The 24,884-nt window shown below is 38.7% G+C and overlaps 3 protein-coding genes and 1 long non-coding RNA gene across 5 annotated transcripts in view; 1 reads left to right on the top strand and 3 right to left on the bottom strand.

Annotated features, from left to right (window-relative positions):
* faf1 (Fas (TNFRSF6) associated factor 1) overlaps nt 1-24,884 on the bottom strand; it is a 1,021,784-nt gene that overhangs the window by 214,872 nt on the left and 782,028 nt on the right. The window lies entirely within an intron of this gene.
* soat1 (sterol O-acyltransferase 1) lies at nt 502-9,528 on the bottom strand. Of its 2 annotated transcripts, none has more exons than XM_046048857.1 (16): nt 9,367-9,528; nt 8,853-9,007; nt 7,793-7,851; nt 6,537-6,685; nt 5,450-5,509; nt 5,174-5,281; nt 4,693-4,978; nt 4,390-4,468; nt 4,137-4,221; nt 4,009-4,054; nt 3,784-3,913; nt 3,554-3,651; nt 3,316-3,414; nt 3,005-3,140; nt 2,638-2,783; nt 502-2,451 (listed from the first exon to the last, which is right to left on the bottom strand). In XM_046048857.1, the coding sequence occupies exons 2-16, from the start codon at nt 9,004-9,006 to the stop codon at nt 2,386-2,388; spliced, it is 1,701 nt and encodes a 566-aa protein (XP_045904813.1). In that variant the 5' UTR covers nt 9,007; nt 9,367-9,528; the 3' UTR covers nt 502-2,385. The 2 variants fall into 2 exon arrangements, with proteins under 2 accessions (XP_045904813.1, XP_045904814.1); XM_046048858.1 differs by having other exon boundaries at nt 9,386-9,473.
* LOC123970690 lies at nt 8,891-12,834 on the top strand. The gene is made up of 3 exons (XR_006825039.1): nt 8,891-9,019; nt 12,424-12,552; nt 12,639-12,834. It is a non-coding gene; the product is annotated as an uncharacterized LOC123970690 (long non-coding RNA).
* LOC123970655 (collagen alpha-2(XI) chain-like) lies at nt 11,863-21,826 on the bottom strand. Its single transcript, XM_046048842.1, has 31 exons — nt 21,790-21,826; nt 21,512-21,619; nt 20,997-21,050; nt 20,803-20,848; nt 20,541-20,594; nt 20,286-20,393; nt 20,028-20,081; nt 19,777-19,884; nt 19,494-19,544; nt 18,961-19,014; nt 18,787-18,840; nt 17,773-17,826; nt 17,494-17,601; nt 17,354-17,407; nt 16,820-16,873; nt 16,593-16,646; nt 16,456-16,509; nt 16,270-16,323; nt 16,082-16,135; nt 15,952-16,005; nt 15,476-15,529; nt 15,338-15,391; nt 15,205-15,258; nt 15,104-15,121; nt 14,702-14,764; nt 14,347-14,532; nt 14,068-14,203; nt 13,849-13,955; nt 13,348-13,428; nt 13,060-13,269; nt 11,863-12,128 (listed from the first exon to the last, which is right to left on the bottom strand). Exons 4-31 carry the CDS (start codon nt 20,803-20,805, stop codon nt 11,976-11,978), a joined length of 2,142 nt encoding a protein of 713 aa, XP_045904798.1. The 5' UTR covers nt 20,806-20,848; nt 20,997-21,050; nt 21,512-21,619; nt 21,790-21,826; the 3' UTR covers nt 11,863-11,975.

Here is a 24,884-nt window from a genome sequence, read left to right as displayed (position 1 = left end):
TGGGATGTCTGATCGATAGTCCTTCAATAAATAGCAGAAAAGCTTAAAACTCCACTATCACCTATTGTTTTTCCAAGCAAGTGCAGAGTGGTGACATTAAACAATGAGTGCGTCTTATCTGAAATTCTGTGTACTATAAAACAGTAACTACATATGCCCTGTATAGGTGTGTAATTACCTTAATATAAAACTACAGAAATACAAGAAATGTCCAACTCTGCAGATGCAAGACAGCTGATGAAGAATTGTGAAATACATATTAACATAACTCTGAAGTTCAAAACATAAATACAATTCTAGTGATTTGTTCATTTAATACAGACCCTGAGATCAGTGGGCTACTTCTCTGTATTCTATCTGATCATGTACATCAACTCAAAATAAAGACTATTTAAGTACTATTTAATACGCACGTTGACCACTTTAAACAACATGCATTATATACATGTTATTATGTACGTAACATTCATAAAAGATAAAGCTAATTGAAAGAGGCGAAGATTGGCATACTTCAATTTTTATTCTTAATAGTTATTTCACTTCGATGTGTCTTCAGACCTTTGTCTAAATCCGAAAATAGAACAACATGCTGATTCATAAAATTATCACCTGACACAATGCGCTATTCAAGGCCAGAAAAAAAGATCACAATCGACACAAACATGACTAAGTAAGAAAGCAAAGCTCTGCTCCCAAAAATAAATATCTCATCTAAATAAACAGCAGTTGTACAGCTTGGTTCTTTTCACTATTATAAATAGTCGTGGATTTACTTAGTAGTACAGGGCATTCAAATATTTCTGATATTATATGTGCAAGTTGCTGGTAGTTGTGTTTGTTAATACAAAATTGGCAAAAGGCTCTCAAATTCACAGCCAAACTGAGCAGAGGAATGATCCAAAGTAAAAGCTTTTAATACAGCGCCATCTTGTGGTCATACGTTTTTGGACGTGCTGTTTTCCACTGCTGCTGGTTTTTACTTTGTATTGTGCATCTCATTATTCACAAGTGTAAATACAGTCTCTCTGCATTGAAATATGTCAGAATTGGCAACATTCACCTTGTGATTTCCTTAAAAAATACAAATGTGTAAAGATGTTATGTCAAAACCAAAAGAACTAAAAGCACACTGAGGACATAAATTCCTCTTTCCATTAGTTTGGCATAGAAATTAGTGTTTTGTAAAATCTATACTTGTATGATTTCAACAACAAAACACTGTCTTATGTAATGTACTCTAACCATATTGCTAATCAAGTGTCATCCTTACAATGTTATAACATATCTATCTAGCAGCCAGCTGCAACAGTTACAGTTGTAGTTATTCTGTCATGACTTCACCTTCACATAATGCTCAACATTGGTCATCAACAAAATAAAACATTTAGTTCATCATTTAGGTTCACAAGAAACTTTCTCCTACAATGTATGTTCAAAGCAGTTCAACTGAAAATATTAAAACCATGAAGAACACATTCAGCAGTTACAAAATATATTAACTCCGTACAGCATACTTGTTATCTCTATTTCTTTCAGTAATTAATAATCTTCATTTAGTTTTATGGAGTTCAGTGTCATGATTTTTAATGAGTGCCCAACATCCATGTGGTTTGACTGCTGGAGATGAATAGAAAGGTTATAGTTAAAGTATTATATTTGGCATTAGGAAAACAGATTAGAGTTCAAGTGTAAAGTGTCAAGTCTGTAAAAGTTGTACATTACAGTGTCCTATAAAATAATTCCCCAACTATATCAGCTTTGACTGCAAATACTGAAGTTATAATACAGGGGCGACTGTTCCTCATAGATTTATACAAAACACCAAACAGTGGCCCTTTTTCAAAATAACCTTATTGGCAGTGAAAATAAATAACATTTTATGTCGTTCTAAATAACATACTGAATGTTATTTATAATACAGTCATAATTGCAAACTTTGTTAAATATTAACTATTACTGCATATGTGAATTATGTTTGTATTAAGCTGCCATATCATTGCCACTAAAATATTAGCACAAGGAGTGGTTTCACAGCTGATCAAGGCAAAAGTGATGGCAATGCATAAATAGTACATAATAATAAAAGCGTTCACATGTGGTTTTATGTGAATCTGTAATTTTGTTGGGTTTGTTTTTAAAAACATAAAAAACACGTAAGTAAGGCATCACTTTGACTTTGCTGTTTGAGTAAATAACATTTTGGCACATATTTATTGAATCTCTTCCACACATTCATACACACTCAGTCACGGCCTTAGTGCAATCAAATAAAACAAAACAAACATGAAAGACCAGAAGTTATGAAAGTAAGACAAAGGCTGGTCAAATTTATACTGATCAGTGATGGTCCTCTGCAGTAGTCCAAACGTCAATCACAGCCTATCATCAGAGTTGGCCATCAGGCTTCTGACAGTTCCAGGAGCGAGGCTTCAGTAGCTCAAGAAACGACGACTGAAATGAAAAAAATAAATAAATAAACATCACATGAAGCTAATTTGTGTCTGTGGTTAAGGTTGAAAAAGTAAAAAACTATATTTCAACTGAATTACTGTATCTAAAAAAAAAAACAAAAAAAAAACAACAGTATTCCGGTGCTACATTTCACTTGGCTGCACAAAGGCATGCTGCAGGTGTTACCTCTTTCAGGGGGCAGTAGCGCTGGGCATACCACTCCTGGGAGTACAAACAGATAATGACTCCCTGACCCAGGAAGAGGGATGTCCACATAATTATGTTCCAGATGGGACCTTTCCTTTGGTCATGCAGAATGAAGTTGAACATCACTGTGAGAGGGCGAGAAATGAAGACGAGGGTGGAAGCATAATGAAAACATAAAATAAGAGATACATAACTTAATGTTGTGTATGGCTTAACACAAACAGAATAATAATATTTATTAGGTTTAACTGAAATTTCAAGCATGTCTGGGTGACTGATTGCTAATATGCAATAAAAGCAGAGTGGTGTGAGAATAGTGAGGAGAGCTGAGGTCTTTTTTTCTTACTTCCAAAGCACATAAAGAGGCAGAAGAGCACAGGATAAAAGAAGCCAAAGCAGATTGCAAGAATGTACTCGTGGACCACTGCAGACACTGTGAACACAAACAGCATGGCTGCTGGTCTGAAACGCTTCTGAGATATCTAGAATGACAACAGCAGAGAGATCAAACACGTCAAAACAACAGTGGCGAGCAGATTACATCTAATCCATGTTTTGTTTTTTTACATTAGCAATAACTTGGAAAATGTGTTTAATGGCTTTTCACACTGGTGTTGTAATCTTTCAATAAAAACCTCTAATAGCAAAACCACTCACCCACAGCAAATCCCTGTACACATAGTAGTACAGCCAGTCATGGACCACCACATTCCAAGTGCGATAGTAATTGGCAAAAGAGGTTGAATTCCACCAATCCTGTAATACAAATTCATTAAGTTAAGTATAAAGTACAACACAGGAACTTCATTTAAATTTTGTGGTTGCTGACAGTAGAGTTAGGCAGGCAGATATCTTTCAATATAACAGGTTATAAAGTGAAAGGTAGAAGACATACCTTGTAAAACATCCTGTCAGCAAAGCGGAGCATCTCGGCAAAAGCATTAAGCCAACAGTGCAGGAAGGCAAAGAATGCCAGAAAGAGAACCAACACTCCTGCAAATGAAAAACGACAGGAATGGTTTTCTTTGTTTACTACTGCATCCATTAACTGAGTGAGACTAATAGCTGTATAAAATGGTATTTGTTTTATTTGTTGACGCACCACAAACAAGTGGGCAATCTTACCTGGCAAGATGGAGTTAAAGACACAGAGCACCATGGCTCTCAGGTCAAACAGCTGCAGACTAATGCTGCGAAACTGAGGGATGCACAGCCGCACAAACACGTAATAGGCATAAAACAGACTGCCCAGTACCTGTGGGGTGGGAGTGGTTGAAATGGTCAGACAAAACGGGCTAATACCTGTTGCTTGCAAGTAAGGTCTGCATAAAATGTGAAAGAAGTCAGTACCTGAAGTAACTTTGTGGCAACGTAGCCCCATCTGATGACTGGGTTTCTGCATTCAGTGAGAAACAAGGTTTTACCAAACACATGAGCTACTGTAGCGGCGAAAAACAACAACGAGTGGGCCTGCTTACCTGGGGTACTTGTCTCTGTAAATGAGTGTGGGCGCAAACAGGAAGTAGAGATACTGAGAAACCTGAGGGACCACTGGGCTGGGGCCTATAGACGACAGGAGAGACTGCTTATCAACATATGGACATAAGAAAAAGGGAACAGAGTTGCTATGAGAAAGGGAGAAATTGTTTGAATTGGCAAATAAAAGAATTGTACATGGATACACAGGGGGAAAAAGGGGCATAAACATGTTGTAGTTGAAAGGTTACATACTGGTCTTGTCTTTAGCCCAGTTCAGGACTCTTGGTACATTCTCCCTGACAAAGGAGTGGGCTTTCATCATTAGACGCACCTGCAATTAGACAAATATAAAAAAAAAAAGAAAAAAAAAAAAGACAGCAGCTATTACAACTTTTTCCACAGAGTCAATTTGAGAACGGGAAGGCAAGTTTATAGTACATTTCAAATTGCATTTAAAAGTGCTTTACATGAGGCAAGAAATATGGCATAATACAACTCACTGACTGTGGATGCGGTCCCACTGAACAAACTAAAAGTGAGATACTGGTCATCTACCTGTTCCAGGATGATGATGAAGCAGGATGCAGGTGGTAAACTGTTGGTCACCACCACATACGTAGGCAGGAATCCCAGACCCAGAGCTTGGTAGAGCAGGAATACAGAGCCAAACAGCAAACTGTACAACCTGGGGTGACTATAAGACCCAGGCTGAGTCTGTGACCACAGGTGGAACAGGGTGTAGGGAACCAGCAACGCAGACAGGAACATGCAGATCCACGTGCACACCACCAAAGGGAACTGTCCAAATGCATAGACCAGCAGGTCAAAGTCCAGCACCAGTCTGATGGAAAATAGATAAATTAGAGATGAGAAACATGAAGGATCTTTCCTAGATCAAAAGTGAAAGCAATTTAAGGAATTCATAACTTCAACAAAAGCTAAACAAAAACAAGATGGTGATTTGTGAAGTTAAAAGACTTAATCATTATGGTGCAAAAATCATAAAGGAATTATACATAGCAGTCGTCTACATTACCTGCCTTCATCAATGAAATCTACCACCAGTGTACTGAGGATAAAGAGAATGAGCAGGGCAATAAACATGTGGTAGATAGTCCTGATGTGGTTCACCTCAAACAGCTCACTGTAGAAAACCAGACAGCGGGTGATTAGAATCTATATGACTACACTGATGTCAACAAACAACCTTCAAGCAGCAGAACCAGAATGACTTGCACTTTAATAAACAAATGTTGCAGCACACTTCAGGTAGCAACCTTTGCATTCCTTCCAGATCAATGCTTCAACTTACTCTAGGAGGGACCTGCGACTGACGAACTGCTTGCCCAGGCCATGAGGAGGCAGAAAAAGCCTAAAGGAAAACAGAGTAACATCAGCGACCAGCAAATCTATTTTTACAGGACGAAAAGCTTGTGAATACTGAAGTCCTGAGAGGCAAGTGAGAAAAAGAAAATTGCGGTGATCCATTTTTCATGTCTGATCTAAATAGCTTTCGCTAATGTGTTTACGACTTAAGGCAACATTATGTAGTCCTGTTATCTTAAAATAATAGCTTCTAAATATTTTTGATGGTAGACTGAATTGTAATGGGGAAACTGGCATTTCTGTCATGGCCACTCTGGACGCTTGGTATTAAACTATGTAGCATGTAGCATGCTTTACGGCACCACGTCACGGGGTGGAAGACAAATGCTGAGCTGGCCTTCTTGCGGTTGGACTAGTAATATTAGCTGGTTTGTTATGTCTTGTGTTGTTGCACCTGCTTGATGTTTAGCTGGGTTAGCAAAAGTGTCAACTCGCTACCTTCAGATCATAAAAAACATGTACAGCTGTCCTTCTTTACGACAGCGGTGCATACTGTAAGAGAATAGCACTCAGTAAATTGGGGGCGCCAAATCGCAAAAAACACCTATTCTTGCAACAAAAAAGTAAATAAGTTTTGGCAGGATGTGTTGTTGCAACACTCATTTTGGCAACAAGAGTCTGAAATGCACCACCACCCCATGTTCAAAATAAGACTATATGTTTAAAGCATTTATGTTTTCTTACAGTTGAGTTTTTATTTCTCTAAACACAATGTACATATAGTGTGTTTTAGTTAAGTAATATTACTGTCATTTCTTTTTTTTTGGCTAGAAATTTTTTATTTGGTGCTTCACCTGGAAGAAGACATGAATGCTTTTAGTCCCATTTTGAACATGGGGTTGTGGTGCACTTCAGCCCCTTGCAACTGAAATCAGACTTAGAAAATAGATGGCTTCCTTATGTGTATGACCAAGAAAGAAATGGGGAAAGTTTGTCTTATGTGTTAATCTGGAATTTAGTGCAACTTAAAACACAATTTGCTTTGATAGGGTACAGAAGTTGACAGGCAGCACCTGAGTTTGCTCCTCTCCTTGTCTGTAAGCGGAGGTGAGAAGACAGCAGGTACAGGTGCAGGCTCCAGGCTGGCCGACTCCTCAATAAGACTGTCCATGAAGTCACTAACCTGACTGTCAAACTGATGCATCAGGTCACTCTTCAAGTGCTGAGCAATAGCAAAAGACGCAAGAAGAGTTATCATTCACACTCTGCAAATACTTGTACAAATATAGAATATTTTGTATTTATGTGGCAATAATGATGTTCCTTCTGAATATGCAAAGAGGAGTGTAACAAAAAAGTGGTGTTAGAGGTGAGACGATTCATAGTTTACAGTTACACTGACATCCAGCAACCCACTGAAAACCTCAGTCATCATCAGTTGCTCTCTGTGTAAGAGCTTTAGCTAAACAGGTCGATTGTGAATGTTGAGCACATTTTCCTCGAGGTGGAATTTTAGCACATCAAGCATTTAGATGAAATACACATTTTCACATTGTGGAAACAGGCCCTTGTAGTAGAGAGTCAATTTGAAACTGAATATCTCTCATCTGTCAACACCAAGAGTTCTTTCCTGCCAACAGCAGCTCTGTGTTTGCATTATGATGACACTTTAACTGTGTAATTTACGCATCACTATCATTTTAAAACATACTGTGGGTGTGACAGACAATAGACTGCATGCATGGCTTGCATAATGTGTAATATACTCATTTAACCACCAGGAAGTCTGCAAGTACCTTTTGTAAACCGCTGTAAGGTCACTGTTTGAACATTACAAAATGTGTCATGAACTAAAAAAAATGTTCATGTTCCTCATGTTCCACAGATAGAAAACATGATACATTTGATTTCAATTTATTTATTTCTTTTCACATCAACTGTGATCCTGTTCTTTCTTTTAGTCATCTCACCACCTGCTTAACTTCACAGATAATGTATATTTTCTCCAGTCAGAACATCTTCAAGAGAGAACACACTGGATTTGCTGATAGCTCATTGAGGATTGACAGACTGAAATCAATCTAGTAGGATCTTCGTCCCCCAGTAGATTCAGTGTTTGCATGTAACAGTGGCTCTCTCTACCTCTGTGTGTTTGTTTCTCCTCTCTGTGTAAATGCTGAATTTATTATCAGCATGATGACAAAATAAACATATATCAATTGAATGGCTCCAATTTAAAAATGTTTTTCCCACTTGGAGGGTGTTCGAAGTGGCCTGTTCTAACATGCAGGTTGAGCCTTTTCTTTTTCCAAATGACTGACTTACTAACCTCTGCTTTCCTTTTCAGTTGTAGCTTTTTGCTGATCACATGTTCCACTTCAATTTTTCCTAAAATTGGAAAGAGAGCACAGAAGTCTGAGCATATGATAAAATACAAATTGTCAACATGCTGTTTTGTAATCTTAAGTAAGTTAAGTATTTCGGACACACCCAAATTGACAACAGAGTTGCCAGGATACCTTGTCTACCCAGTACAAAAGACATTCTATTACGAGACTGACATTTTTCGACAATGGCTGAAATGATTGACAGGGTGCTAATAGTTTGGTGCTGTGGATGCAGTCTGGGATATAGCATAAGTAAAATGACACCAGTCTTTAGATCCAATGTTGCAAAATCCAAAAGGAGACACACCTATGACAGCATGTAGCAAGCACAATCTAGTGTCACCCAAGCTGAGCAAATGTGACTGCTCGTGGTTAAGGTTACTATAGGTTAGTAACAGCTGTCTGATGATTCAACAGTTAATTAGATCAATCACACAGACAGAGACAATCAGCAGCAGCACTCCACCCATTTGTCAACAATTATTGTCAACATATAATATAGCAAAGAAAAACTGACTGAACTTGACATTTTAACAAAGACATAAGTTAGATTTTATTAAGGTATTTTCCCATTTTTTTCAGAAACATTTTTTGAGTGGTCAGTATTTTTATTCAAAATATACAGAGAGTTCATGTTGTCCAAGGACATGTCGAAGCGCTGGTCTACAGCCACCATTTCTCATGATCACTTCACTGACCATCACTTCTTGTCTGTGTCACTATATGGAGAGGACAACATAATGGGAGTCACTTTTTGCCATAAGCAGTATCTACCCTGTCATTCTCTATCTGGTTAGCCACACTAACTGTACCACAGGTCACATCACAGTGCTTAAGAGGGACACAGCATCCCATGACATGGTTTCAGTGACTAATACATCCAGGAAATGTACTGAAATAAAAAAGAAGGTAGAGGCTGAATCAACATGCAGCTGAAATTCCACTAGAATAAGAGGTCAATATCCTCTTATTTGGCCCTGCTGAAGAAGGAGATTTCCTTACCATTGCTGGTAATGTGGTTGTCTCCACTGCCTTGCTGGTGTTCTCCCTGGTTACATTCCCCATCCAAAGAGCTATCTAAATCAGGGACTGTGGGCAACTTATGAATGGCTCGGCAGCGAGACCGGAGGTCACTGTCGTCCCCACTCTCCATCATCCTAAAGAAACAGGTAACTTAAACTTAAAAACCAATGGCAGCATTACAAGAACGCTAAGGATACTGACAAACAAAGCAAACCCAGTTGACAATCACCCTCACATGACACGGACATGCAGCAGACAGACAGTTAGCTACCGTCAGCTGTTTTTTAAAGAGCCAGTATGACTGGCGGCGGATAAATCATAAGATAACTACACAGCTTTGAGCTAAATAGCCACCTGGCTTAGTCGTGCTTCTGTCTGGGTACACTTGAAGCGGATGATCTGGGTAACATAGTCAAATTAGCCAACTTGTTGACGTCTCTCGTTAGCTACGGACCAGGATGACAGACAAATAAGGAAATGTAAAAATGCCTACCGAATTCCTGGATACCCACTCGCTTCAACTGGCGGGTGCTTTCTTATTTAGTCGACCTCCGACGTTGCCGAGTTCAAAGTCTGATGTGTAACTCCTTTAATCACAACAACACGAGCTGCTGCAGCTGCTCACCTTCCCCAGAGGAGGCGATGAGCAGGGCAGCCGGCGCTGATTGGTCGAAAGTCTCTCCTCCTTTCTACGTCACCGGTGCTCAATGTTGACCATCTCTGTCCGCAGACTCTTAACTCATCAGTAGGCCTATACTTCACGACTTATTAAAGAAACAACCAGCTGACATCGGGCAAAAGGCGGGGTACACCCTGGACAGGTCGCCAATCCATCGCAGGGCCACACATAGACAAACAACCAGTCACACTCACACCTAAGGCCGCATGTCTTTGGACGGAGGGAGGAGAGAACCCACGCAGACACGGGGAGAACATGCACTCCACACAGAAAGGCTGTCCACTGGATCACCATGCCGCCCTTAAATATGTGTATTATATTGCATAAATGCTTACTGACGAACAGAAACAAATAGTTGTATTTAGTAACTGAGTTTATGAAAAGGAACCATGCAGGCACACTTTTCACTTTTACATGAAATACTGAATGAATTAAGATTTAGATTTTGATGCAGGAACCCTGTTCAAGACAGGACACATCATACAACGTCAGTTGATATTGTACTTTACTAGAGCATATTCCCATATTCTCCCAAAAAGCTGCAATTAATAAAATAACAAACCCTGGGGGTAGTTGGCTTTGTGGCAATTGCCTGCTTTGCCTAGTTGGTAATTCAGCTTTGTTTATAGGCTACCTTTTGTTTCACACCTATATATAAGACGGTATTTATCAAAACTCTAGGAGAAAATAAAAAAAATCTTAGCCTTTCGGATAGTAACAATAGTAACACCACACATGTAGTAGAAAACATTCAACTTAGTATAACTTGAACTTTGTAAGGTGAGAAATGAGTAAACACAGGAAAACATCTATAATCTCAGAAATGAATTTTCTATCTAGTAGGTACTGTTTATCATTACACATATAATTAATATGTCCATCTCATATGCAATATTTACACCATATGTGCTTTATACAATATAATCATAAACACCACACAGGTAAAGGTATGTTATGCAAACTGAATTGAAATATACTATCAATTGTTTTCGACCTTGTGCCCTCTAAGTAGAGCATGATGGGTCATAAATCATAAATTGAACTGGTGTTAAAATTTTAGTGTGGTAAATACAGTTGAGTGTGGTAATTACAATTAATTGGAAACACATTTATGAAAATTAGGAACAGCATTATCTAATATAATGGCAACCTTTCCAACTGAGGACACACATAACAACATATTTGCTTCCAGTGTTCTGCATGATTAAATGGGAAAAAAGCATCATGAGGGAATTTGTGAGGGAGGTGGGTTAGGGGTCTCAACATGCATTTAGTAAAAGGCAATTATATCATATTTGGACAATTCTGTATAGTCTGTTGAAAGAGACTCCATTTCAGTTGCCTGGTTACAGGCCTTTTCTGTCACAACAAGGCCACTTTGTGATATGTTCTGATGGTGGTGCACAATCAAAATAGCTAAAAGAAATGTTTCAAATGTTCCTATGGTTCCCATTAGTATGGGAACTGTCGTCCAATAATATTTTGATTTCTAGACATCCCTGAACTTGCACACTTGGGAAGTGGCTACAGTCTCCAAACAAATTGCACTTGTAATACAAAAATACTAATGTACAGTTCTGGCCCTTGTCTACAGAAGAAAATTAAGTCACACTGTAGGGCGCAAATCAATCGTACGGTACTAGTAATAGTCTTACATAGACTTGCTTTTCATTTCCTACTATGTGTGTGAAAAAACTCATCCAAGCACAACATATGAAAAACTGCATTAAACTCTGGATGATTGTGTTTTCTAACATGACATGACATAGACATATTAAGAGGACAGAATGTCCTGTATCATCAGTGGTAAACTTGACTGGTGTAAGAGCTCAACCTACACATTCTGTAATTACATTAAAAATATTGTTAAAGTTTCACATAAAAAGCAGAAATCTACATTATAACCTAAATTCTAAATTGTAACTATTTTCAGTTCAGCATCTACTGAATGGTGCAGGCAGATTCAGTAAAGACAAAACAGATGCAAATGGCTGGATTTCATTCCACATGTTCAAATTCATGCTTTTATTTTGATAGGTCAGCACATCATTCCCCTGAGAGGATGATGAGACACTGACTACATGAGTTGTGATATAAACCCTTACAATTTCATGTCAATTTCATTTAAACATTCGGCGCTACATTAACATGTAATAACAATTTCTAAAACAACAATTTCTAAAATAGCTTCATATGAAACCATTTAACAATTTTTTCAGATTCTGACAATGCGATAAATATACACAAAATACAGTACAGAGCAAATAAATCTTAACAAAATGGTTCATGTAAAATATCTAGACACCACACATCCCTGCTTTCTATATAAAACAGATATTTACACTATTTCATATTGCACAGGCACACACACACACACACACACACACACACGCACACACGCACACACACACACTACTCATAGGTCACAAGAAGCAGAGGGGTCCCAAAACAACAGTTGTCTCAGTGACAGGGGGAGATAGTGACCTCATCTCTACACCCAAATCTCTGACAGGAAGTAACTCCATATCACCACGATGTAGGTCCATGCTCCCCCGAACCATCACAACCACCTCTACCTGTAAAATGATCAGACAGGAGACATGTGTTTACTTTGTTCTTTCTAATTCTTTTATTGTAGTCTAAAATGTCTAAAAACAATGAAAATGCTTCTTTTGATTAATTAAATCTCGTTTGTTCCCATATCTAAATTACATTGGTAATTTACTTGGGAACATTCAGAGCCAATGCCGGAAGGCAGTGTCATGACTTCTGCATCTGACGCCTAATTTTGAGACTGAGTGAGGCGAGTAAAGCATGTGTGGTGTGTTTTCGTTTGGTCTGTTTGTCTCTCCTTTCCTCCCTTCTCTCCAGTTATGGAGTCCTGGGTGTGTCTGGCTGTCTGGTTTGGCAATCACACACCTGTGCCTGATCAGCCATCCCTACTGCTTCTTAAGGAGAGGCCAGACATCGATTCCCTGCCAGATTGTTAAACTGTGAACTGTAGGTTAAGCCTTAACATCTAGCGCCGTTGCCTGTGTTTGCCTGCAACTTGTCGCCTGAACTGATTCTTGTCTTCCTGTCTCCAGATAGCCTTTTCAACTTGTTCAGCCTGCCAGTCCTGAACCCACAGGGAGCCAGTCTCTTCCTGCCACTCTCCAGCCACCCACACCAGCCCCAGACCTCACCCTGCCTGCAACTCAGAAGGGAAGAACCCGTGCCCTCACTCTGCCTTTAGTTCTCTCACTCTACTGTTGAGAATAAACAAATAAATGTTTAAAGTGCTGCACCGTCTCCTCATCTGCATCTGGGAACTGGAATTATTCCTGACAGACAGTGTTTGATTTATTCATAGTTATACTACTTGACTGAATTTGTGACTTGTATTTTCTTTGGTCCCAAAAGAACTCTATGATATGACACTAATGCAACACCAGTGTGTTCTGTAGCACTAAAATTTGCATTACAATTATTTACATTTAGAGAAAGAAACAAATATTTTGGTCTTACCTCACTGCCTTTCCTGGACACTGTGGTGAGGTGTGAAATTATTTCTTTGCCAGAATCTCCAAGGAAGTGAACAATCTTATTGGCTGAATTAGTTGTGTCAGCAGTACTGGAGCTGTTTGCTATACAGCTGACAGTCATGTGCTGGAAAGATGTGTGGCTGTGTAACCGCAGAAACCTCAGCTGGACGACGTCCACACCAGCGTACTCAAACTATCAGAAACAGAAATCATTCAATTTAAATGTGAGGAAAGTATTCTGAATCAATCTCCAAATGTGTTAAAATCTTACCTTGTTTCCTCCATGTTGCTGACTAAACCACTGGACAGACATTTTCGATTTCTTCTTTTCTGGTTCCCAACCTAATTTAATCTAAAGAATAGAATATCACTGATATTTTTAAAGACACTCCTGGCACCACCTTGTTTGTGTATTTACATTAATCAAAAAAGTATTAATCTTCCCCTGGAGCTAGGGGTTGGGTAAAATAGCTTTATGTGTGCTGCTTCCTACACATGCAAACACTGGTCTCTTTAGGAGATAAAAAAAAAAAATGATGTAGGAAAATGAGGTGATCTCAACTGACCAGCAATGTTATAGGGTATGTACAGTATATAGATATGTTGTAATGTAAAACCATGGGATCAAATCATGTTGTTGTTGCAAAACAAGAGACTGAATGTTTTCTATGTTCTTTTAACTATGTTGTGGACTTCCACAAGAAAGTGAACCCATTCCTCAGACAGCACTTTGCCTGCTAATGTAAACCCTTGTAGGTGAAAATGAGTGTACCTGTGACTGTAAAGGGTCGATGCAGGTTGTTCCTCCTGCTGTGAAGTTACAGAATACCTTCACAGCATCGTAGGGGCAGCCTTGGTTGGGGTCCATGTAAAAATAACCTGAAAGATAATCGACTTGAGTGCCTGATCGTTTAGACTCATTTGGTATACAGTGTGTCGTCAGAAACAGATTTACATCACGTCATAGTGATGAGCCTATTCAGTCCCTCACCGTCATTCAGATGTGGGTGAATGAGTCCCAGCTCGTAGCAGGTGGTGGCAGGGTCGCCTTTGGTTCCCTGGGGCCAGCTGAAGGATTCCTCAGCCTCATCTCCTTCAGACCATCTCCTGGACAGCAACCTGGGCTGCTACAGAGCAATCCATCATTCAATCAGACAACCAAACATTCAGCCAACTATCAATCCTAAAACACCTCCTTGAATACAAATCATAAATTAATACAAAACAAATGAGGACATTGTGTAAAAAAGTGTATATAAGAAGAACTTACTTTTTGTTGCTCTTCCCTTTGCCTCAGAGGGCTGGTTGTCTGTCTGGATTTTGGTACATTTTTTAATTTCAGTCTTGTATAGGGTCTTGTTTGGGGTCTGTGCTCATTTCTTTGACCTGATTTCGGCTCAGGTTCTGATCTCCGTCTTTGTGTAGGCCTGTGCTTGCCTGGTGCACCTGGCTTTCCCTGCAGAACAAATGACTTCGCTTTGAGAGCATGGTACAAACCTCTCGGCAAATAAACAGTATTCACTGCAATCAAGCTTAAAATGCATGTTAAAAAAGTCTGTTACAGTTAGGATTGTGGATCAGGTCAAACATTTGTTCACTTGTATTGTGTGAGCAAAATGTCTTACTGGAGGTCCAGGTTTTCCCTTTGCTCCCTTTGGTCCTTTCCCGCCTTGGACACCTTTCATTCCCTGTAAAAACCCAACATAGTCAGGCTCTGTCTGAAGACAACTAAAGCGTAAAAACAAATCTCACTATCTGCAATCAAGGTAAAGATAGAGGCAACTAAAAGTAATGCAACTAAAATCAGCTGTGCACCAAAATGCTTCCTTTACAAACATAAAGTGAAAACTATAACTGTGATTTCAGGATGTTGACTTTTTTGATAAAACAGAACTAAAACAGCACTCTTAATCTGTAATCATATCAGGTCCAGGAAGACATGTAAAGCTGCAATGTCACAAATAAAAATCAACAAACAAAAAAAGAGAAAAAAGAAAAAAAAGAAAGAGGAATAAACAGCCTCTCACCTTCTTTCCAAGCTGGCCCTGTAACAAACACAGAACAGAAATAATGTCAGCAAAATGTTTCAGTAAACTATTTTAAAGTGTAGAATATCAAAGCAACGTACAGGAAGTCCAAGGAAACCTTTTCGCCCATGTGGACCACGAGGACCGCTATCCCCCTGTGAAAATCAGTCAACTGATTAATAACTTGCTACATGTTAAAAAGCACTGCAAAAAGAAAAGTTAAACACAACTTACCAGCTTTCCTTTTTGACCTATCTGACCTTTGAGCCCCTGCAAACCAGGATTCCCCTAAGATAAAAGTTAGAAATATAGACGAACTGAAATGATGTATTTTTTTGCATTTTAAAATTATTTCATATTTTTTTATCCAACCTTTAGCCCAGGTGGCCCGATTGGTCCCAGTATTCCTGTGTCACCTGGGAGACCCTGTCGGTGAAGATAAGAAGGACAGTTACATGATTCTCAGATAATGATAGTACGATGAACGATAGTAATTTACGTCTGATTTCTGCACGTTTGTCAGGGCTTATTATAAAATCTTGAAGTTATGCAACTGACTACTTCTAAAAGACTAAATAATATTTAACGACTTCTAAAGTACATTCAAATGACAGCTTCAGTATCAGCAGATGATGAGTAGAACATACACAGTACAGAAACATGATAAGACAAAATATCCATTAAAGCAATATGAGAAACTACAAAAAAAGCCATATGTCTTACAAAAAGTATTATATAAAACAGGTATATACTCCTGTAAATATAAAAAAAACATATTCTAAATGTTAAAAAAACATATTTGGTCTCATCCAGGTGGGGTGAGGTACTGCACTTTGTCAGGCTTTTACCTTCGGACCAGTAGTTCCAGACTCTCCCTTCTCTCCTCTCAGTCCTGGAATACCCTGTATAAAGGACCAGCGATAATATTATAAAGGTATTATGTTAAGTTTATTAGTGATCTTTTATTAACTTGTATACCTTTGGCCCCATTGGTCCAGGGGGCCCTTGCTTTCCTTTGTGTCCAGCTTTACCCTGAGAGACAAACAGGACATCATGTGAATTACATAAATGAAAAGTGATAATTTTATACAATGCTCACACTGAACATACTGTTCATATAATTATCAGTATTATCTTAAATTAAAATAAATGACATGATATTGTACCTTAAAGCCTGGTGCCCCAGTGTTTCCCATGATCCCAGGTGGTCCAAGTTTTCCCTAGAGAATTTTAATATCACAAAATTCATCTGAAGGCCAAACTAAAACAGATATTTATGAATGGGGGAAGATTCCCATGGTTTTATGGAGCAGGACTCCATATTATCCATCCATGTCTGTATTGCAGCTTACCATTTTGCCAGGCCTGCCAGTTGTTCCAGGAGCTCCTCTAAAACCCTTATCACCCTTTGGGATGAGCAGGTGAAGAACTGAATTTAATACAAAGGTTGAAAAACAGACTAAATTGCAGTATGGTACCTTTTTCTTACCGGATCACCTTCATTACCCTCAACCCCTAGTAAACCATCCAAACCGCTAAGGCCCTGAGAAAACGATCACAAGACAAGAAACCAATCGTCAAGGCATGCCTCACTGTTAAAATACAACTACAACAACAGTTTAAGTTGCTAAACTTTCTGGGTTACATGTTATTTTAATTTTTATACTTGAAATGAAGAGTCCTGTACGTATTTTATCTGTTAAAAGGGATACTTGCTGGTTTTCCAGGTCGTCCAGCAGCTCCAGGTCTACCCTGCGGGCCTTCAGCTCCCTACAAAACAGACGTTATTAGATGAGCACAGACTAAGACTATGAGGCCCAGAGATAAATTTGGATTGGGTGATTTAATCCTACCTTTAATTCTAATTAAATTTCATCAGGAATCAAAGACAGTGATCAGGATTGTTTGCATTAAGTGATGTGAAGTGCATTACATAAGTAAAAAGTGTGATATACATTGTGTGTGTGATAAGACGCATGCCTTTGGTGTGACCGTGACTGACATAAACAGCTATTGTAAATCGCTTTGGCTAAAAGTGTCAGCTAAATGAATAAATGTAAATGTAAAGATTAACTCACAGACCACAAAGACGTAGATATTAACTCAAAGAAAACAGAGAGGCAGAGATTAACTCAAAAAAACACAGAGAGGTAGAGATTAAATCAAAGACCACACATTTGTCTTGGGTTTTCTGGATCAGACAACCATATCTGATGAATTTTTTTTATTTCAGATTAAAATAAAACTCACAGTTTTTCCAGTAGCTCCTTTATCGCCTTTCCTTCCAGGCTGGGCTCTTTTCCCCTTTATAAAGACATCTCCATTATGACAACTGTTTTATTTTTTCTGTTTCAGATTTTCATCTGAGCTGAGCACTGGCTTCCTCTTACCTTTGGCCCGTGTATTCCTTTAGTTCCTGGAAGACCGGGAGGACCAGCAGGTCCACGTTGACCTTTAGCACCTGCAGTGCCAATGAACCCTATCTTCCCCAAAGTCCCCTTAAAAATACAGTCACACACATAAATGATACTATAATATGACCTCCATTTACTGAAGATTCAGATTTCTGAAACTGATAAAACACCAGAACACTCAATAACACTGCATGGTCTAATTACAAAGGTTGAGCATTGCAAACCTGATCCTTGTGAGCTCAAATATGCTCTTACCATTGTGCCTCTTGTTCCAGGTTCTCCTTTTGCACCCTTTTGACCTCTAATGCCCTGGAGATTACAGACGGTTACATCACATTAATGATGGCCACAGGCAGGGTTGAACAATTAATCAAAGCATTATCGAAATCGCACTGTGGCCAAGTTCAATGTCCAAATCGCAAGAGTTGCAATTTTTCGGTAAATGCCCCGGCCTACAAATCATACTCTCCAGACGTGAGGAAACCTGCTTGTTTAGTACAGACCCCAGGAAAAGTTAAAAAATCATAACTTTTATATATTTTTTGCAATGAAAATGAATTTCAACATTTTACCATTCCCACTAAAATGGCGACTCAGGTCCTGTGGTCGTTCAGCACTACCTGTTGAGAATACTTCTTAAGGGGCTTTGTTGATGTAACAAGGTAAGACAGGTCTAGCTTAGAGTAATTTAACTGATCCCATAAGTGTTTTCTGAACTTCTAGCTCTAGGTATTTCTCACATATACTTGTCCTTGTCAGGAAGACAACAATAGACTGATTAGGTAGAGATAGTAGTTCATGCGTCAGGCTAGCAGATAGCGGTGTTCTCTGGTAATCATACAAGGTTGAGTCCTACTAGAATGTTACAAGAACTCACTGGCTCCACAGATTAGAGTACAACTTACGGACTTTAGGAGATTCCAATATGATGTAGCACTGAAGTCTAAACATCAGATAGAGTTGTTGTTTTAGGTTAAGGCCAGCTAAAATGACCTAAAGGGAAAACCTACAGGCACTAGGGGGAAGACAGAAACATAAAAGGGACCAAAAGATGTTATCCTTCAGATTTGGTGTTGGCATTGCTTGTGTTCACATGTTGAATGCTGATACTCTTTCTCCTTGGCCAAGTCTCATTAAACACTGCTGTGCAAAACTTCATACTTCACTTCAAAAATCAGTCTCCAAAAATCTTCTTTCTCACACCTGACAGCTGGCTCACAATAATTCTTCAACACTACCCACAAGGTGCAACACATAATGAAAGCCCACCGTGTCTCCTTTGATGCCTGGAAGACCGAGCTTGCCATTCTCACCATGACTACCCTAAGTCGCACAAACACACAACAGAGACAGCATTACATTTATTATGAGAACCACTACAGCTGGACAGGTCACACTTTGAGCATTTCACAGCCATCAGAATGAATAAATGGTACATTACACCTTTGGTCCAGGGATTCCACTTTTGCCCTCCACACCTCTCTCGCCTGGCAGACCCTGAAAAAACACATTAATACATGTTTTATAACCAATTATGTGAAGAAATTGTTAAAAATATGAAACATTAATCAAACAATAAACAGGATCATGCATTAAGTTAAGTCATATTTGTTTTGTATGGCAACCTTGATGGGCTTCACCCACCAATTAATGAAAAGCTGTTTTATGCACAGTCTGTGCAATCTTATTGTAGAAAATCTTAAATTGAAGCATAACTACACACAAACTGAGAAACTGCTTTTGCTGCCATCTAGTGGTTTAATTTTCAACATGGCGCACGCCACACTTGTACTAAAATGTTCAACTACAGATCAGGGTGGCCTGGATGTGACTAGGTTGAAACTTTTAGCTCATAAAAGTCAACACAGCTATTCTATTTTATTTTTGATTTTATAATAAACATTTTGTGTGGAGTTATACTGAATATATATTGAATAGTGTGTGGTACACATGTTATTGCCACATTAAACACATACTGGTGCTGATGGTCCAATTTGTCCGGTGGGACCTATACTGCCAGGGGGACCCTGTATTGAGGAGGCATGAAACGTACATTTAAATCTCATGTCATATTGAAACAATAATACTGCAATTCTCTGAATCACAAATAAAAAAAGAATAAAAAATATATATTTTAGTAACCATGACACAAAAAAGGCAAGTTGCAGAACATGAAGCTCATCATGATTGGTATTAGTCATCATCATACAGCATTTTTGACATAACTGAAAATCCAACTGTGTGACTACTACTACTAACAGTGTGTCCCTGGAGCCCCTTCTGGCCTTTGGTCCCTGCTACCCCAGTGTTGCCCCCTGGTCCAAACTGTCCAGGCATGCCTGAAGAACCTTTGGTGCCTGGTTCACCCTGTGAAAGCATCGTTATTATCATCATAAATTGCAGAGCCAAACTCTAAACCAAACTTTCACCATTCATTTAGGAGGCTTTGACCACAACATCAATTCTCAGGTCAAGTCCAACATTACTTTTGACCAACTAAAATTACTCACTTTGAGCCCTGGGACTCCAAGTGCTCCTCTGTCACCTGGTGCACCCCTGTATCCCTGCAAAATAGGATTGATGGTGAAGACAGAGCAGAGGGGACACTCCGTCTTGTTCTGTCTGATTTGAAGACACATTTATTAACAGTCTGGAAGTTGTAAGAATGCAAATGGCATTGCCTTGCATCATTAATCTCACACTGTATGAAATTGAGAGGGGTTATAATATTCTAGTAACCCTTTACTTTAGAAATAACTCCTACTTACCTGTTTACCTTGTGGCCCCTTTGCTCCCTGTGGCCCTTGGTTGCCTCTGTTTCCTTCACCTCCCTTTGGTCCTTTCTGTCCAGGAGGCCCAGTGTTCCCCTTGTCACCCTGAAATATGAGTAAAACAAATGGTTTTCAAGTTTGATTGACACATTTATGTTCCATCTACATGCAGGGCTATGAAGACCGTGTAAGACATTTTATCCACTGTTTAAAAAAATAAAATGAAACATATACATATTGACATTTACTCACTGATATGCCTCTTTGTCCAGTTGGCCCCTCAGGTCCCCTCAGTCCAACTGGACCCTAAAACACAAAAGCACTGGGTTACTTGTACACATGATCAAGTATACATACAGCTGACTTTTCACACAGTCAAATCGATAGCTTTCGTAGGCCTCTAATCCTGTGTTTTTAGAAAATCTGACATTTTAGAGCCTTTGCATTCAGTTAAATAAAAAAAGATAGAAATCAGATCTGTGACAAACACATTCTAATCAATCTACCTCCTCACCATCGAGACCAGCAAGTCCCTCCTGCCCCAAAGCTCCTGTGGATCCCTGAAAAGAACACATGTAGAGACATGTCTTGCACAGACCACTCCATCACTACACTACTCTTGTATACAGCATTTTGTGGCGCATTTAAACAACAAATTACAGATACCTGAAGCATGTTCAATGCAGATCAGTAAAAGAAAAGATTTACCTTATCTCCTTTGACACCACCTAATCCAGTTGGTCCTTGAGGTCCATCTTTACCCTAAATGAAAGGGAGAGAACAAGCAACGATTGAACAAAAAAAAAGATTGATGCACTGAACATTCCAGACTTACAACCTACTCAGTGCCCTGAAGGAAGACAGGATGCTTGTGCACAATAAACTCATCTTAGTGAACTTGGTACAGTAAGTTTTGTGTAGCTTAAAATGTATGTTAATTTGTATTTACAAATAATCATATGTAACCTTTATCATATGCAAAATACTGCACAATCAACTGTACTATTAGTGTTCAACTCCACAGGCAGACGGTGTTGCATTACTGTTGAACTAGTTTTCATTTCTCTCTAGCGAGTTCATGCATGAATTTAGGCTACAGTGTAGTGCAGCAGTACTGACTTGGAGCAACAACATGTAATTGGTCAAAAACAAAATTCCTCAGCGTTCAGGACCTGAAGTTTGTACCTCTAAAACACTTACTAATAGAATAAAAATAAACTTACTGGGTAACCTGCAACTCCAATGGGGCCAATTGGACCTTGTGACCCCTGGTCACCTGGAGGGCCACGAGGCCCAACCTCACCCCATGGTCCAATGTTACCCTGGACACCCTGGCAGGAAAAGAATATATATTCAGGAAAACAACATAAATAACTTTTGTGTATCAAGACAAATGTATGTATATTTTTTTTAAATATCATTCACAATTGTCATGAAGGAAGAAGTTAAGGACTGGATTAACGGATGGATGTATTTGTTTGGAAAGAATTAATCATCTTACAAGAGGTCCTCTGTATCCCTGTGGTCCAGGCATACCCATCTCACCCTGAAAGACAGCAAGACATGATGTTAGTCATAGTGACATTATGACATAAAGCAGCACTGGTGCAAAATGAACTGCAGAATTGAACATAATAACAGAAAATAATTCACACACTGGGCGGCCTTGTGCCCCCCTTGGTCCCTCCTCACCTCTCTTCCCCTTCACAAAAAATATAACAAGGAGAACACAACATTAAACTGCAAAATGTATACCATGAGAGTGTAACCAAGTGAACACATATCTCCACACATTACAGCTTACAACACAGACTGACATACATATATATATATATATTAATTGACAACCATGAAGCGTTGAATTAACAGATACCTTTAAGCCTTCACTTCCTGGTAGCCCTGCTGGGCCATCTTTACCTTTAACCCCCTAAAGGAAACCAACCCTTCATTAATCTCAACATCATCATGGCTACAATCAAAATATCAAAAACTTGCAGTTCATTATCATCTAGTATCACATCTTTTCTCAGCAATCTCAACCAGTTTTACTGTGTTGTGGCACCACAAGAGTTTGCACTGTAATATCCTGAAATGCCAGATGGTGATTTTGTAACTTGCTCTTTCTCCAGGCTTTCCAGATGTCCCCTTCTTTCCTCTGCCGCCAGCTTCTCCCTGTTGATTGACACATATATATAGCTATCTAAAGAAACATCTTCTATCAGCAGCACATGCACACAAAATTTGCACCAACTACATGTGAATGTACATATAAATTTTACCTTCTTGCCACCCTGAAACTCCTCCCATTTACTCTTGAAGCTGGGGTAGGTATGTTATTTCAGAGGCATTTTTGTTATATTTTGAAATTATCTTTACATTCTGACAGCAATCAATTAATCAAACGCTTTGACACAAAAATGAAAAAACTCTGGCATCTGTGGCTGTGGCAGGACTGTAATAATCATAGCCAATCAGTTCATTCGGTCGAATGAAATTAAGTGGCTGGCCAACCTGCCTGCCTACCTCTGTGCACTCACTGCACATGAAAATGTGTTTTGGGGGAGTTACTCTGGAGGGAGGCCTGAAGGGAGCAGGTGGGATATGATTGTTAGTTTTTCCAACGTTGCCTACCACAGCTTTAACAGAAAGATCTTTAGTTTGATTAAATAAGAGTTAAAAAAAAAGAAATCTAAAACAAAGGCGAATAACACTCACACTTTTCCCTACAGGTCCTTGGAAGCCAGGGGCTCCTGTCTTCCCAGGTAATCCCTGTGTAAAATATTTAGTAGAGTATCAGTTATCCATTTGTGACACTGTAAGGCCATTTACTAAACTGTTTATTATAAAGGGGTAAACTCACTTTTGGACCAGGAGGTCCAGTGTCCCCATTCATTCCATTTGCACCAATGGATCCCTGACAGAAAGATGATATTAGTTTGTCACAGTCTTTCCCAGTCCTGGTTACCCTTTTAATAGCCCCATAGGAAAGTAATTTCTAAGCAATATCTACTATTGACTTAAAAAAGAGAACACCAAATTGAAACTTCTTGGATATGTATTGCAGCTGGCTGATTGCGCTTCCTAATTATGGTCTACTATACAATTACAATACTATACAGTTTGTGCTGTGTTTCTCCATGAATACCACTACCATGACAAAGAAAATCAAAAACACATTTGACACTCTATCCACGGATGTGGAAAAATCAGTCCAGCATAAACAACATTTAGTCGAGAGGCCTTTATTGTCTGGAGGCCATGAAGAAACATAAACATGGAATTTATGAACTCTATGAGGTGACGTGGTTGGACAAACTCAAATGAATGTAAATGTATTGTTGGTTGGTCTTACCATGGCTCCTAGAGGTCCATCCTGTCCCCTGTTACCTAAATGACCTTGAAATCCCTAAGATGGGACACAGATATCGTGAGATCTTTTGGCAGTTGTTGGGGTGTTGCTCTTGTGGAATTCTAAAATTCTATTTATTTCAACTGGAGTGAAAGGTTACATGACATTCAAATATCAAAAATATTATAATCCTTCAAATATTTAAATAAAAACACTAACTTGACAATATTTGCCATTATTTGTGTAATTCTGATCACCTTTAGGCCTTTAGGTCCACTCATTCCTAGGACTCCAGGCATTCCCTGCACAAAATATTTACACATATAAACACATTCCCTTATTAACATCTGTATTAGCAGCAAATTCTCCTAAATCCTAAATTGCATGAACATATTCATTTTTGATAGACTAAAATGATGGAGTTACAAATAGACTTATAAATGGGAAATTAATGTTTGAAATAAGCTTGTCAGGTCATTATGAACTGACAATATTTTTTAAAGTCTACAATGTACAGATATGATTGCAAAGATATATAACAGCTTTGAAAGAATGTTAACCTGTTAATGAAATCATGCATATTTTTTAAGTATTGATTAGTAAAAGTAATGATATCTTTGGTCACATAAAGACAGAAAAAAAAGTATAGCCACATAGGAACCTTAATACCAGGTTCTCCTTCACGTCCCCTCTCTCCAGATTTTCCCATCTCTCCCTGTAAGCAGAAAACACAGCCACTTCAGCAGTATGGATTTAGCACAATGATCAGCATATACAATAAACTCAGTGTCCACTCACTCATACTCACAATTGGACCAGGCAATCCAGAAAATCCTGCTCGACCTACTCGACCCTTTTAAAGGAAAAATTACCACTTTATTAATATCCAGTCCAGGAGTTTCCACTCAAGGTGTAATGCTAATTTCATTGGCAATATTCACAAATTGAAATAATAAAAGTTAATTGACTGTAAAAATCTGAAAATATTGAGAAATATTGTCGCAATTGCCCTGAGTCCAAAGTGACACCGTCACAATGCTTGTTTTGTCAGTCCAAACCTCAAAAATATTAAAAATACATCAAAAGTATCAAAAGCAAAAACAGCAAATCTTTATATTTGTGAAGCTGGAACCATCAAATGGTTTTACATGAAAAATGTCTTAAACCATCAAAATAGTTGTCAATTAAATTTCTGTCAATCAGCGAATGTAGGATTTTCTAAACTCTTCATATGTTTTGTGTGTCAA

Source organism: Micropterus dolomieu, linkage group LG05, assembly GCF_021292245.1.
Source record: "Micropterus dolomieu isolate WLL.071019.BEF.003 ecotype Adirondacks linkage group LG05, ASM2129224v1, whole genome shotgun sequence".
In the NCBI taxonomy this organism is placed as follows: Eukaryota; Metazoa; Chordata; class Actinopteri; order Centrarchiformes; family Centrarchidae; genus Micropterus; species Micropterus dolomieu.
This window is presented reverse-complemented; position numbering and strand designations above follow the sequence as displayed.

Bases quoted from the DNA above. Each gene is read 5' to 3' on its own strand.
- LOC123970655 (XM_046048842.1), bottom strand. The intron at 17,602-17,772 runs GTAAGAGCATAT...TGTATTTTTAAG, and splicing joins CTGGAACAAGAGGCACAATG to GGGACTTTGGGGAAGATAGG. The intron at 13,429-13,848 runs GTACACTCATTT...TCTATTCTTTAG, and splicing joins TCGACCCTTTACAGTCACAG to ATTAAATTAGGTTGGGAACC.
- soat1 (XM_046048857.1), bottom strand. From the start codon at position 9,006: ATGATGGAGAGTGGGGACGACAGTGACCTCCGGTCTCGCTGCCGAGCC. The intron at 4,469-4,692 runs GTAGATGACCAG...GTCTAATTGCAG, and splicing joins TCATCATCATCCTGGAACAG to GTGCGTCTAATGATGAAAGC. The intron at 3,652-3,783 runs GTAAGATTGCCC...TTTCATTTGCAG, and splicing joins CTTTAACTCCATCTTGCCAG to GAGTGTTGGTTCTCTTTCTG.